Here is a 15983-nt window from a genome sequence, read left to right on the forward strand (position 1 = left end):
ATTATGTTTGTAGCATTATTTTTTTTTAACTTTTGTATATAAATTTTTTGTTAGAGCGGATAGATTCAAACATGACAAATACGAATGCATCCAATAAAGTAAGAAAACAAAATTCCATGAAGTGTCCGGGGCATCTTTTCATTTTCAGCCCACAAGATATTTTCGGAGTGACTGGCCACATAAACAACTACCCAACGCGCAGCCTTATTAGCTTTTCGAAAAACATGCTCGATCAGGAAGGCTCTCTCCCCCTCACCATAACCTAAATGTCATGGTGGATTGTCGCTGCTGTCACCTCCTGGCCCTTTACATCCAACTAATCACCGTGGCCAACTATTTCTGCGGCTCTCTATCCTGCCACGACACACCATGGTGCCCCACGAACTGGGTTTCATGACCTCAGCCATAGCTCCTGCGCCATGCATCCATAGCATGAACTCAGCCATAGCGTGGGATCATGCATGAGCTCAGCAATATCTCCTGCGCCATGCATCCATCGCATCATGATCATGCATAAGGCCCAACAAAGACGCCGACCCCCATTTTTTGACCCCCAAAAAAAGAGTCCAAATGGTAAAGCTTTTATCGATTCCCACTTGTCGACGACTTGGAGAAAAGCTCTCGGTTCCCTTCCCCTTCCTTCAACCCCGATGGCGAATTCCGAGGACTCTCGTCGTCAACCCGTCCACCTCCTCCTCGTCCCGCTCCCGGCTCAGGGCCACCTCATCCCCCTCCTCGACCTCGCCTGCCACCTCTCCAACCGCTTCGCCGCCGCCGGCGCCGCCCTCTCGCTCACCGTCCTCGTCACCCCCGCCAACCTCCCCCTCCTTGACTCCTTCTTCTCCGCCGTCCCTTCCGCCCGCCCCCTCGCCCTTCCCCTCCCTGCCCACCCCTCCCTCCCCGCCGGCGTCGAGCACGTACGCGACCTCCCCGCCCAGATCTCCACTGCCACCCTCGTCCGCGCCCTCTCCCTCCTCAGCCCCGACGTCCTCCGCTGGGCCCGATCCCATCCCCACCCGCCCTCCGCCATCCTCTCCGACTTCTTCCTCGGCTGGACCAACCGCCTCGCCGCCGATCTAGCAGTCCCCCGCCTCGTCTTCTACTCCTCCGGCGCCTTCGCCGTCTCCATCGTCGACCACGTCTGGCAACGCATGCCCCGCCGCGAGGACGGCGACGGCCCCGCCGCCCTCACCGTCCTCTGCGACCTCCCCTCTTCCCCGGTCTTCCCCTTCGACCACCTCCCCGGCGTCTGGCGCCGGTTCAGGGCCGGCGACCCGGACTGGGAAGTCATGCGGGAGGGCTTCCTCGCCAACGCCACCGGCAGCTGGGGGGCGGCCATCAACACCTTCGACGCCCTCGAGGGCCCCTTCCTCGCGCACCTAAAGCGGGCCTACCCCCGCGTCTGGGCGGTGGGGCCCATCTCCCCGGCTGGTCCTGCGGTGGGGCGCGGCGGCCGGAGCTCCATCCCGGTGGAGGAGGTGGCGGCTTGGCTGGACGCGTGCCCGCCGCGGTCGGTGGTGTACGCCTGCTTCGGGAGCCAGTACACGCCGACGGAGAAGCAGGGGCGGGCGCTGGCGGCGGCGCTGGAGTGGAGCGGGGCGCGGTTCGTGTGGGCCGCCGGCGGCGACGGAGCGGTGGTGCCGGAGGGTTTCGAGGGGCGAGTGGCGGGGCGGGGGCTGGTGGTGCGGGGGTGGGCGCCGCAGGTGCAGATACTGAACCACGGGGCGGTGGGGGCGTTCGTGACGCACTGCGGATGGAACTCGGTGCTGGAGGCGGCGGCGGCGGGAGTGACGCTGCTGGCATGGCCGATGGGGGCGGACCAGTTCGTGAACGCGAGGCTGCTGGTGGAGGAGTTGGGGGTGGCGGTGAGGGTCGGGGAGGGGGTGGAGGGGACGCCGGAGCCGGATGATCTGGCGAGGGTGATGGTGGAGGCGGTGGCGGAGGGGGCGTGGCCGGAGATGAGGGTCCGGGCGACTGAGCTGGGGAGGGCGGCGGCGGAGGCGGTGGCAGAAGGGGGGAGCTCGTACCGGGCTCTGGAGCAAATGGCCAAGGAGCTCTCCGAAGCTGCGTACGTAGAAATGAAGTGATCTATAAAATTAACTAATATTTGGAATCCATGGATGTACTATGAGGAAGGGATTATGACTGCTCTTGGTAGAAGGAATAATATTTGTTTTTGGAGGATGGACAATTTATTTCATAAAATATATTTTTTTTTTCTAAACGGATGATTCATATACGGAACGACAGAGAGCTTTAAGCAACTTTCTCTTTTTAACCCACAAAACCTCTTTAAAATAATTGATCACATACAACGCCATCCAATCTATGACCCTATTAGGCTCTCTATTAACATACTTCCTGAAATGCCATGTCGCCGCTATCTATAGTTCGAATATCTCGAAGCAAGGAGTGGCATCCACCTACACCATCGATTCTGGATTCAGTCGATCATCATAATCGAATCACCCTTAAGCATGACTCTTCTAGCCTGTAGCACGTGCCGAGCATGGCCGCAAATAGTTTTCTTTTATTATTTGATTGAGGAGATAAATAAAGAAATTTTATCATACAAATAAATTATCTTTTTATTTTTATTACATTTAAAAATACATGGCTTAGGGATAAGTTCTTCCTATTACATGAAAAGCATCATTTTAGTTAAATAGAATTATCTGAATAACTTCTTATTCTGTATTCATGCGAATATAAGCTATATTGCATGCCGTTTTTGAGCATTTGGCGGAACAATACCCTGTTTGCAAGGATAACCTTCACTTAGGCCCTGTTTGGGAGAGTGTTGGCAGTAGAGCTGTTGGAAGTAGAGCTCTCTGAAGTAGAGCTGTTATAAAAAGTTGTTTACTGTTTCGTAACTACATTCGTAAAGTGTTGTGGTACTTTGTTTTGTGTTTAGTAAACAAACTGAGAAAGTACTTTTGTATGACAAAATTACCATAAAGGACATTGCATAGTATTATACAACATAACATAATAAAACATAACATAAATTAATACATAAATATACGATATAGTATAATATTATTGTAATATAAAATAATATTATGTTAATATAGCATAATAGTAATATAATTATTAGAGTAAATTAATATTTGGTAATATAACATAATATTAAATTATTTAAAATAACATATTAATGTATTATAATGTAATGTAATATAATACAATATTTATAGTATAATACAATAATAAAGGTATAAAATATTATTATTATTATTATAAATTAATTTCTCATAATATAACATAATATTAAATTATTTAAAATAACATATTAATGTATTATAATGTAATGTAATATAATATAATATTTATAGTATAATACAATAATAAAGGTATAAAATATTATAATTATTAGTATAAATTAATTTTCTATAATATAACATAATATTAAATTATTGAACATAACATATTAATGTATTATGATATAATATAATATGATATTATATTTATAGTATAATACAAAAATAAAGGTATAAAATATTATAATTATTAGTATAAATTAATTTTTCATAATATAACATAATATTAAATTATTTAATATAACATATTAATGTATTATGATATAATATAATATTATATTATATTTATAGTATAATACAAAAATAAATGTATAAAATATTATAATTATTAGTATAAAATAATTTTCCATAAAATAATTTTCTGCGGTACAGGGGCTCTTCTTCGTGGTCCACGCTCGAGGAGAACCTCAGCGCGGGCCGCGAGGTTGATGATAAAAAAAAACAATAGATTAATTTTGGAAGGTATAGAAAAGGATTAAAAAAATTTTCTTCTAAAATGTGGTTCAAGAGATGCATACAAAAATTGAAAAGAAAAATACCTTTTCTTACGGAAGGGAGTTTGACGGCTAGGGTTCTTAGCTACAGCAGATTTTTAGATTTATAAAGGGACAAACTATGTAATTATGTTATTTTAATATGTGTATTTTTGTTAAAAATACAGCTTTCCGAAAAAGCTGAAACAGCTTCCTCCCAAAAGCTTCAAATTGGAGTTTCCTCCTAAAAGCTGTTTTCAGCTTCCCGCAAAAGCTGAAACAGCTTTTTGAAAAATTTACCAAATACAGTTTTTCATCTAAAAGTACTTTTGGAGGGCCAGAAAGTGCTTTCTGGCCCTCCAAAAGCTCCCCCTTATCCTGTTATCAAAGTCCTAAATGCAGACAGATTTTCTGTGGCACGATGTATTGTTAAATGGATTCAGTTTTCAGAAAACTGAGTGTTGCTGGAAATTGGACCCGGGGGCAATCTTCGGCCGAGGAGAGGGAGCGACTGTTAGTCCTCACGGCGGGGCGGCGGTCTGTCGGCGGGCCTGTTGCTGGAAATTGGACCCGGGGGCAATCTTCGGCCGAGGAGAGGGAGCGACTGTTAGTCCTCACGGCGGGGCGGCGGTCTGTCGGCGGGCGGCGTCCTCCGTCTGGGGCGGTCGGAGAGAAGGAACAGCAGGTCCTCGCAGCGGGGCGGCGATCCGTTGGCTGGCGGCGTCCTCCGTCCGGGTGCCTGCACACGAACCGGTGGCCGGGTTCTCCGGCGCCGGCCCTCCGACGCTCAAGTCAGGGAGGGGGCAAATAGTGGGGAGCAGGAGATAAACAGTGATTTTTGGGTGTATGAATATTTCCCATCCCCTCTTGAGAGGCCAAGGCTCCCTTTTATATGCGGGGGTCGGTTTACCTGTGATGTAACAGGGCGAGGCCGTAGTACGGCTTGGCATGTTGTTCAGGTCGGCGCTCGGTCAGGCGAATCATTGCACTGATGTCGGCGGTATGGCCGAGATCAGAGACTTATCATAGTCGACTAGACCCTGCTGGGTTGATTTGCCGTGGAGAGCTGGGGATCCGTAGATGTCAGGAGCCATGCGCATTTATTGTGGAGTAAGTCGGAGATCCGCATTTATTATGGAGTAAGCCGGAGATCCGCATTAATGGTGGAGTAAGCCGGAGATCCGCATTTATTGTTGAGTGTGCCGGAAGATTACAGCGGCCATACGCAATAAATGCCGGAGGGGTGTTAGAGTTCGGTCCTCGGACATCGGGGTTTCTCTTAGGTCGGAGGTTTCGGGGTCGGTCGTCTTGTGGCCGGGCGTTCCGAGGTCCGACGCTGACTTCGGCCATCCGGGGTCGGAGGTTGTACGGCTTCTTAGGGATATTTATGTCATTTGGGGAGAAACTTTATTCCCCCCAACACTGAGCTTTTAGTTATACTTAATTTTCTCATACTAGATTTATCATTTTGGGTTTGGTGTGTGGTTTCTTTCCCTGCCTTTGGCAAAAGAAAGGTGTCGGCTCCGATTCAAACGAAGGAAGGAGAATTGGGCAACGTGGGCGTCAGTCGTCGGGTCACGTGAAGCCGCTGGAGGACGTAGAAGTCAGCTTCGGCGGCTTTGAATTGATCCGCGACCCTCGAGAGAGATGCTAGAACTGCCCTCCCGCAATAAAGATATATTTGATTGGGGGAGAATTAAGCTGTGAAATAAAAATAAGAATGAATGAATTATATTTTTTATTTTAAAAAATGAAAATTCTGCTCTTATTTTTATGTTTATTCTCGTTTCAAGAAGGAATGGGAAGCTCTTCTTCTAGTATTCAAATTTTTTCCACCAAATTTAATGAAAAAATAATTTTTCAAAAATACCCCTTTATTTAAAGAATTTTTTTTTAAAATATCTTTCAATTTATTTGATTTTTTGATTCCAATTTTAATTTCTGCTAATTTCAATTATGAATCAACCATGTTGAGAAATATAATTATTCCAATTTCCCTCCTAATCTATTCCAATTGCAATTTTGGCTGCAAACCCAATTCATCCTTGAGACTACTGCTTGAAATTCGAGTCATGATTTTTTTTAAAAAAAAATATTAAATATTAAATTTATTCCCATTCCCTTCCACCCCCCCCCCCCCCCCCCCCCAACTGGTGTTGTTTAACGTTCTCTTATTTGCTTATTTCAAATTCTAAAAAATTTTCCTGCATGGCTGCCTTTACGCAAGGGCAAGGGGTGGAGTCAGGCTCCTACGTGTTTCTTGCCAGACTTGTTCAAACTAAAGTATCAAAACTGGGGCAAAAATGCTGAAGTGAACATGATCAGACAAAGCACCATAGACACTAGGTGCAAGTCATATAAGTTGTAATAATTAGAGTTGCATTCCCGTCTGAAAATCCTTGCACAAAGTGGAGCAGGGTCCCCAAAGCGGACGGTATGCTCTCTTTTTTCCCTTCCAATACAGTGAAAGATACCTGAAATATTAAGAATGAACATACGAACAACCCATGGCATCTAATTGGACTGCAATTGCCAATTCAGAAGGAAAAGTAGAAACATCAGAGAAGCCACAATTTAGATGTCTCCCAGTCAACCAATCTGCCGGGCTATTAGCTTCTCGAAAAATGTGTATTGCCTGGGGTGTAGATAGCCTTAAGACAATTGTCTGAATATCTTGCAGAAGTGAATTCAAAAAATTAAAAAAAAAATGTAGAAGTGCTCTTTTTGATCCAGTTAATAACAGTATGAGAGACACCTTCCAAGACAATGACATTACAATTTAGCTTGAAGAAAGCTGTGGTAGAACCGTAGAACCCTCTCAAGCAGCTAAAAGTTCAGCAAGTGCAAGTATGGTAGTTGGAAAAACTCGTGAGCCTGCATAAACTGTCCTGCCAAGGTGATCCCGAATGATAAAACTAGCCCATGTTTGTCCATCTTTGAAGGAGCCATCGAAATCTGCCTTCACCAAACCATAAGGAGGGGATACTAACCACCTTCACCAAACCATAAGGAGGGGATACTAACCACCAATGGAGATTGTAGGAGCAGCTGCTGGAGGCTAATGATCTATATATGATTTTTTTGCGTAAACAGGATGCATTACATATGGCGACAGTAAATGCAACTATTAAAGTCAGAAGATAAAACATATCTATACTCACAAGGGGCAGTCATCATCAAGTCCCTGCAAATTGAACCAGAGTGATCGGCAAAATAAGAGGCCACCTTTTTGCCGCTATATCATACTGACAATAGACATGAGCAACCAGGAACGTGGATAACTCCAAAATGATCCTGAAGAAGAGAAACAAAAGACTGAAGATAAAATGGCCTGTCAGCTGACATGAAATTATACAGAAACTATCAATGCATGGAAGATCATAACTGTGAAAAGGACAGAATGAGGGAATCACCAATGGCACAAGAGATTAGAAATACATAAAAGAAAACAAATTGACCAACACTCTTGCTAGCAGATTACAAAGAACCACATGCATGGACCAAGAATGGTTCGAGCATAAAAACATCAACAAAATATGAAAGCCCTTAAATTGACTTCTTCTGAATGGCGTATATTGCACATAGTTTTCTAGTTTAGTAGCCTCTCTAACACATATTTGAAAAAAGAGATAAACACAATTTGACAAAACAAACCTGATAAAAAATAGGAAGTCAACTGAATTTTGCAGCAGTCGGAAGGATATGTTTTTCTGACAATATACACTTGACAACATCTTGTACAAATGTGTAGAAGCATTCTCTGCAAGAATTGGGCATAAGATTGGATCTACGCATATGCTTAATTTGTCCGTTGTGCTTGCATATTGAGCTTGAGACAGCTCGAGCATTTGATTTTGAATGTTCCAACCCACACGCCGCCAAGATGGTGTGAGTAGCAGCCCTTGCAACTTCCTTAAATTTATCAGCACCTGCGGTAGACAACACCTCTTCAATTAACTCCAGATCAGAAAAAAATATTGCTTTTCAATCATATGTTGAAGCTGTAAGGTGGTGGAAAATCATCTGTTGCAGGGAAAACAAATTTAGAAAGACAAAATATGTGTGAACAAATTATGGATAATCCAGACACTGAATTTGTTTTATCAAAGGAAAACCAATACATCCAGGCTGCCAGATCAGGATAGCAAATTGATTCATCCACATTAGGCCTTAACAACTCAATTTGAAAGAGGAAAAATTTAATAAAAGACCATTGATATTACAATAAGAAAAGATATGACAGTACAGTCACAGCTTTCTGTCCTGATTCAATATTATCATTTTTTCAATTTTAATTAGAAAAGCCCAGTTGAAACAGATATAAAGAGCTTATATGCCAACATTACTGAAATGAAAGTCCTTGGAAGTTCACAAGCTACTAGTTCAATTCATCATTCCATATCTAAAAGAAAAGATTGCAGTCACTCTATGGCCACCTTTATAATATTCCCTCTCCAGAAACATAGGATAAAACCTAAGCTTCTACACTTCATACAACTGCTAACTATCTGAGAAAGGATAGTCATAAATCATACATGTTAATAAGATGGATTAATTAGTAATGCAATACAATTTTCACCATAACTCCTTGGGCTAGCAATCAGATGACTTTTGTCCCATTACTTACCAGCTTTCTTAAGTCCTATCAAATCTTTCTATAGTTACACAAGTAAGGATATATGGGTGTCACTTGGCAAACCAACTTTTGATACTTATATGACAAGGTTAGATTAGGACCAGCATGTCTAGCAGGTAGCATGAGAACTTGCCAATTAAAATTATTACCATGAATTCGTGTACTAAGCATTTAACCAAAGATCCCGTTTTCTGTTGAACCTGGGTTGCAACTTGGACGAGAGAATGGAATGGACATCTTTCTATCCCTATGATGTGTGTGCTAGGGCCCAGGCAGATGCTAGGGGATAAATCTACGAGTGTTTGTAATTTCTTATGTAATCCTCAGAGGCTATCCCCCCCTGCCTTTTGCCAAAATTTAGATGTCTTGTTTTCAGAAACACCACACCCTATGTCATCTTCAGGGATTGGATGGTACCAGATCACCAGAGATTAAAAGTTAAAAAACAGCTGCCTGAATTTCTCCTTCTTTCTTTTGGATTTTTCTTTCTTATTTTGGTTGGTTGAAATCAATGCAACAAGCATGACCAAACTTATCTTGGCCCTTTAGAGGACCACAAATTAACTAACCTAATTACAACTTATAAGCCATTAATAGAAAAGCGATGTTCATACATCACTAGAAATGGTCCACGGTAAAAACAGCACCCAAATAAAGCCTGCTGTCCAAGAAAATGATGCTATAAAAAGTTGGGACCAGGAAATACTGCAGCCAGGCATGGAACGTGCTGGCTTAAATTGCTAGATGACAGAGCTGAAACAATAAAATTCTTACCTAAATGTTGATCTTTGCTTAGCAACTTCAGGTTGAGTTTCACCAATGACTGAATGTCACTCTTGGCAATGTTATTTGCATTGTCATTTCTTCTTGATAATCTTTCATCAGCATATGTGCCTACACCAAGCTTCCCATTCTCTACACGTTGGTCTATGCTCCGCAACTCCATGTTGAGCTTGACAACTGATTCAACCTTACCCATGACATTGCTATTCGACATGTCAAATTTTCTAGACAAAGTTTGATCAGAATTTGTACCCAAACCCTGTTTTCTATCATGGGGCTCTATGCAGGAAGAGAATTCGCCAGGCTTGTTAAATGATAGAATGAAAGCTCCAGAAGGTGAACAAGCAAATGAACCTGGGCAAACTGGAGTTTCCTGTGCATCACATGGCACTGATAATTCATGCATGACCTGCTGAGATGCTGGCCTGCCCTTCCCATCACACATACCATCTTGATGCATGAGTCGTTCTTGTTTCACAGAAGATAGCCCCACATAACCTGACAGGTGTGTGTCCATATGTCCTCTGTTAACGTGCTGCACCTTAGTGTTCTGCATTTCTGGTATTTGCTGATCCTGGTGTTGGGGTATAAAATAATGGTACAGTACCTTGGGAGAGAAATTTTTGTTATCTTTTGATACAGCTCTTCCAGCCGCTATATGAGCAGTATTTCTACCTTTGGAGACAAAGAAACCACAATGAAGATCTTCAGCCCTTTTCGAGGCATTCCTATTGCTGAAGGAGTTTAGAGAATGATATGTGTTGCCTATCTGAGTTCCATGTGCTGATTTTGCAACTTCCATCATTTTCCATGCTTTCTTGATATCACTCGAGCATCCACTATTGCATGTCTTGCTAGAAGCATTTGCATTTGCAATTTGCCCACCGTGGACAGGATGTGAAGGCTCTGGATGACCTGATAGATCAGATTCAGATCCGCTGTTATTCTGTTCTCTTCCATTGATCTTGGCACCACAAACAAGTAACTTTGATGAGAAGGCTAATGAACCAGCACGCAGGGCATTCCAATTTTCACGTAGCACACGTATTCGGCTATGCAAATTGCGGCAACTGCGCAATGTCCTTGCAGCTTTTGCCGCAATTTGCATGACTCTTTCTGCTGGAGTAGGTGAAACAGTTTTCCCAGCAGGTGGACTAGGGGATGATGGTCGCTCGGTATTTGACACAGAGCCCTCAGATACACTACGAGAAGTATTTCTGGATGCCGAACCATCGTCATTTCTTTGTTGTTCAGGAACTTGAATAGGGGAAAATCTTGGTGACAAATAAGAAGTTCTTTCATCAGCCACAATCTCAAAAATTGAAACTGGTGGCTCAGAAAATTGAACTGCACTGGTAATTTTGTAGGAATCTTGATTGTAAGAATCAGTATCAGACTGAGATTTCAAGTGTTCATCTCTGGAAATGGCACAATCAGGACAGTACCAATCACCTTCAGGTACAGTAGCCCCCAGACCAGCACAGTAGGAGTGAGCAGCCGAGTCACATAAATCACAAAGTAAAAGAAGTTCTTCATCTGCAGAACTGTGGCATGCACTGCAGCTGACATTCGCATATGGATCAGAAATCCCTGTACTTTCATTGCCGAGCGGATGGTAAACCTGCAAATTGAATCACCCATTGTATTAAACAGGCATAAAATAGTATTACGTCAATGGCAGGGTCATATCTGTCAGGATGTTAACGGAATGCCCAAAGTAAAATAACCTTCTAAGGTAGATCCATGTATAACCTATGGTTTATCGTGATGATTGAGTATGAAGCCAGGCACATGTAATGTACGAGTAATAATGTGGAAGAGAGTTGCCCATGGAAAAGTAGTAAGGCACAGGATGCAGTTCAAATGTCCCCTCCAGATGTGGCAATTTATACTAACATAAATGCATCATTTATCTGCACACGAAGGCTATGCTGCCTCTTAGGATTCATTTTGAAGCTTAACCCAGCACTACTCTCACATGGAAATAGGCTTCATTAATCCCAAAAAAATTACTGATAATGAACAAACCAAACCATTCAACTAAATGATTATGACAAAAGAAGGGTCCCAAAACTTTGAAAAGTTCTTGATCCTTGGAGAAGATTTATTACTCGAATAAACAGATTTCAAGATTACAAGCTTCACCATGTTGATATATTTTGCACCTGAAAACTATGATAAGAATGAAGTATATGCATGGCTAAATAATAGCAACGCCAAAGAAACAGTGGATCAAGCAAATGATCTGTGTAATGCACAGGAGAAAAAAATGAATCAAAAATTTGATGGCTGTAAAACTTTGAAACTAAATAAAAAATTACAGTTAGGGAAACATTATAATAGTCATTCCAGACTTAAACAGATAATATATAAAAACATGATAAGTAAGTGAGCAATTGAATTTGCTCCACAGCTGCTGTCACGCCTAGTTATGCTCCATTTGGGCAACCAATTGATCTCCTCTTTTTTTTTTATTATTAGATAAAAAAGAGTCAACTGAGAGTGAGTCTTGGTGCAACAGTAAGGTTGTTCTAATATAACCTAGGTGCCATTGGTTTGAAGCATGAAAACAGTCTTTTCACATGTGGGAATAAAGCTATATACATTTGACCCTTTCCAAATTCTGCAATAGCAAGACTCATGCATTGGGCCGCCTAGAAGCAGAAAAAAAGAATAGTCAATTAAACATACAAGATGTTTCAACCAAGGTTCATCGAATCGGTACCAAAGGTTGTACCATCCGGTGACCAATCCAGTACGTAATGGGTCCATACTGTGCCACTCAGGGACAAACCAAAAATCGGGAGATGTGAGGAGAGAGGAAGAAAAGAAGAGAGGGAGAGAGAGAGGGATAAAGGGATGAAAGGGAGGGCCGAGCGCTAAACACTAACTCTAACTCTAGTGGAGAGAGAGAGAGAGAGAGAGGGCAGGAGAGGGAGAGGGAGCTAACCCTAGTGGAGAGAGAGGGAGGGAGAGAGAGGGAGCTAACCCCAGTTACAGCCAATAGGGAGCAAGCAGTGTCCGACACCAGGAAACCCTTGAATGGTGGGAGGAGAGGGGCTCTCCAACCATCACAAGCAACAGGAGAGGGAGGGAAGGGGGCTCTCTCGAACCATTGTGAGAGACCAAGAGACGGCCTTGTACGAAACCCTCCTATACCCCAAAAAATGAAACTCTCAACTCTGTCGACTCGAATATATGTGGGTTGAACTCGAATATATGGGCTAAATCATGCTAGTAACCAACTAGTCCAGTTCAGTACGCCCGAACCAACCGGTTTGGCACGATTCGGCAATCCTTGGTTTCAACCAAATGGGTCGGTTAAGTTTCGCTAACATAGTTTAATTTGGATATGACTTCTTTCAAGATATGTAAAATGTTTAAAATCAAACTTGACAAGCCGGTGGAGAATAGTTTTGGGCAAAAGCAAGCATATTTAACCACTCTTCTACACTATTGAAATGGTAATACATATAGAAGCATTAGAATGCACATAGTAAAAGCCTAATCATGATATCACCTCCCTTCACTCAATTAAAGAAATATGAATAACCAGCGGAGACCGCATTATAGAGCCCACATGTCCACAATAGAGCAGAGTTCTAGGTCTACGGAGTGTAAAGTTCTAGAGTATGTTCATTTTTCTCACTGATGCAGTGAGGACCAAAGTGAGAGACAGAGAACTGATCTAATGGATGATAAAATACATAGATATCTTGACAGTCAAAATCAATGCTAGGCATTGGACTATTGTTGGTTACTCAAGTCTGATAGCAGGAAGGCTATCTGTTTGGATCACAGAGAGCCATGCTCATCTCATCCCCATGCACTATATCAGAGATATGATCCCATTCAATATACCACATCAGAATCCCCATGCGACAACTTATATTCCACTTGTTTCTAGCATACTATATACAGGTCAGATCTCTTCAATGTAAAAATCTAACAGGAAATTTTGCACCCCATAAGAATAAATTTATGAAAATTTTTTGTATAAAAGGCACTAGTATTGGACATGCAATGCACCCAGGAGGAACAAGGATGAGAGGAGAGAGCCAATGTGGTCATAAATGCCATTCAATTTTAAGTGGCAGTTATTGTTGCACTGAATAGGCCCCCACTCTTTTTTATGCACAAATTATAATCTGCCATTCTGTTATTTCTAGGACTCACCAATACCATGCAATGAAGGGTCCTATACCTCCAAAGGAAAAGGTTGGAAACCTCGGACTCGCCCAAGTGCTCCCCATACCTCCAAATGTCTGAAGACCTCTGAACAACTCTTTCATAAGGAGATGTTCCTCGCTCAATCATTCAGCTTCCTTCCCTGCCTGATGCAGGGGCAACACAGGAGACTAATCACCCCCCCCCCCCCCCCCCCCCAACCCAATACTTAGGAAGATAAAAAATAAAATATAACATCATTTTGTCAAACCTCCCTAGAATTTGACAAAATTAGAAATCAAGAACATAAAAGGATCACTATCTTCTAGAGTCACCCAAATCTAGAAGAGAATATAGGGATGCAGCTTATTTTTCAAAAAAAAAAAAAAGAAATGAAAAATAAGTCCAGCCTAGATTAGCTAACCATGGATACAAATTGGGAGGTTGCGCAAGCACTTGTCCCATTTAATGATGATATCGCTATTCATACTAACTTCTCTTGGGAAATTTACATTTACCTTCTTTTATATTCAATATTACATTGCATGTCCCATTTAACGATGATATCACTTTTACTACTAACTTATCTCTGGAAATTTATATTCCCCTTCTTTTTTTATTCAATATTATATTACAGGATGTTCACTAAAAATATTTGCGACTGTAAACTTTTAAGATCAACCGCTTTGACATGCACTAACCAAATGAGCTGAACTACTCATTATTTTAACCTTCTTTCGATATTACACCGTATCATTTTCGGGTCCTCATATCTTTAAGCCCTAAAATATTTCATAAGCACAAAATCCAGCGTGCAATATTTACGAAGTGAGCTACATAGAGATCCTTTGGACTTCAAATGAGCTTCAAAAAAGTTAACTTCGCCCGCTTCGAATCGTACCAGGTTTCAGGGATAATTTTGCCGATATAAACGAATCCAATTCCAATCAAATCCATCCAGAAGAACTACAAAGTAAAAAAATTAAAGCCTAAACCAAAATATATATATATATATAAAGGATCAAAGTACCCTAGCTCACCTGATCGCGAACTGGAACCTCGACCATCCGCTCGAAGGGGAAGATCTCCGGCACTGGCGGGCGGCGGATGGATCGGAAGCGCTGCTTGCACATGGGGCAGCGGGACTCGACCTTGGCCCACTCCATGATGCAGATGAAGCAGAAGTAGTGGTCGCAGCTGTCGATCCGGCCGCGGATCGACCGACCGCCGTCGGAGAGGCAGATGCCGCAAGTCTCCTCCGCCGCCGCCGTCAGAGAGGCGAATCCCTCGGCGGACGCGGGCTCCTCCGCCATCTTCTCCTTGCCCTTAGAGCCGGGAGGGGGAGACGGAGCTAGGGTTTTGAGGCGCTTGGCCGGGGAGCCGCGGAGCTCGGAGACATCCGTCATCCTTTTGCCCAGCGAGAGCACCTCCGCCTCTCTCCACGTATTGCCTGACAGCCTGAGCCACTTTGAAGAAGTGGGTATACCCGATTTTGTTAGTATTGGTAATAGAGTCGTGGATATCGGATGTACACGTGTCGTTGAGTAGAAGCTCAAGAATTCGTACATAATATATTATTATGCTTGCTAACATCCTAACAAAATTAATTTTTCCCTATTTGCTGCTTCGGACTTCAAATTATATGATTATTAAATTGTAAACATCTTTAGCAGAATAAGATCAAAGATGTGAATTTTAAAATTTAAAATTTAAAACTTTTTTTTTAAATTTTTAAGTTATTTTTTAGGTGTTGTCCTTCTCTAATAATTAATTAAAAAAATATAAGTTGATTGTGCAATATCTAATTTTAAAATGTTGTATATCTCGTTTAAAATTATGTTTTGAGGTGCAACTTTGTTACATTGAAGATTAAACATAGTGCACATCTGGAGACTCCAATACAAATCTTTGTATAAGTTAAGTTCATTCACTTGCAAAACAAAGCCATTTTTTTTGGTGTAATCATCCACAAAAGTCACCATCCTTTTAATGGCATATGGACCTCCTCTTAATGGCACATGGATAAGGAGATATGCATACGAGAATTTTAGGGCATGACATTAGGATTTGTCGAGCCCATCTTGCTTAAATTGGTGTTCAAGTTGCTCTAAGATTTTTTAAAAAAATTAAAGATAATGATGATGTAATTTAATTGTTTCATATAAATGATTGAAAAAATATACATGTCAAAGATTTGAAGAAATATTTTTATGATTTGAATGATGAAATATCCCGAGGAGTGCCTCCACTACACTATTGCCTTTTGCCACGGAAAATAATTTTAACCATGTATGCAAATATCTTAGGTTTTTTTTGGGGGGTGGGGGGGGGGGGGGGGTATATACCAGATTGTGGGTCCAACTTCAAGTACCTCATCCGAAAAATACGGTATGTGATGGTTTTCTTGGGATCCCTCACAAGTAAAAAAATATATGAATCTATTGACTAGTTTTTTGCAGAATAGCTTAGGAAAGTTACTCAATGCTAAAAAATTATACTCAACGCCATCCGCTCTCTTTTGAGCGATTGCTTTATTTTTTGCATTCTCTTTGAGAGATCAGGTCGAATAGTTGGTGGGCAGGTCGATGGGAGATCGGAGTGGGAAAG

The 15983-nt window shown here is 42.1% G+C and overlaps 1 protein-coding gene and 1 pseudogene across 6 annotated transcripts; one reads left to right on the forward strand and one right to left on the reverse strand.

Annotated features, from left to right (window-relative positions):
• Positions 1–362: 362 nt before the first annotated feature.
• LOC103706616 (flavonol 3-O-glucosyltransferase UGT89B1 pseudogene) lies at positions 363–2184 on the forward strand (annotated as a pseudogene).
• A 4179-nt stretch (positions 2185–6363) lies between these two features.
• Positions 6364–14867, reverse strand: LOC103706589 (uncharacterized). 6 transcript variants are annotated; one of them, XR_001879417.5, is made up of 5 exons: positions 14417–14867; positions 9201–10830; positions 7445–7719; positions 6952–7084; positions 6364–6856 (listed from the first exon to the last, which is right to left on the reverse strand). XR_001879417.5 is itself a non-coding variant. In XM_026804477.4 (4 exons), exons 1-3 carry the CDS (start codon positions 14780–14782, stop codon positions 7463–7465), a joined length of 2253 nt encoding a protein of 750 aa, XP_026660278.3. In that variant the 5' UTR covers positions 14783–14850; the 3' UTR covers positions 6364–7084; positions 7445–7462. The 6 variants fall into 6 exon arrangements, 2 of the variants coding, with proteins under 2 accessions (XP_026660278.3, XP_088571416.2); XR_015975067.2 differs by having other exon boundaries at positions 6952–7105; positions 14417–14850; XR_015975069.2 differs by having other exon boundaries at positions 7445–7813; positions 14417–14850.
• Between the last annotated feature and the right edge of the window lie 1116 nt (positions 14868–15983).

The sequence above is a fragment of the Phoenix dactylifera genome, chromosome 2 (assembly GCF_051530095.1).
Source record: "Phoenix dactylifera cultivar Ajwa chromosome 2, Ajwa_hap1_PhDact_Kaust_v1.1, whole genome shotgun sequence".
Classification (NCBI taxonomy): Eukaryota; Viridiplantae; Streptophyta; class Magnoliopsida; order Arecales; family Arecaceae; genus Phoenix; species Phoenix dactylifera.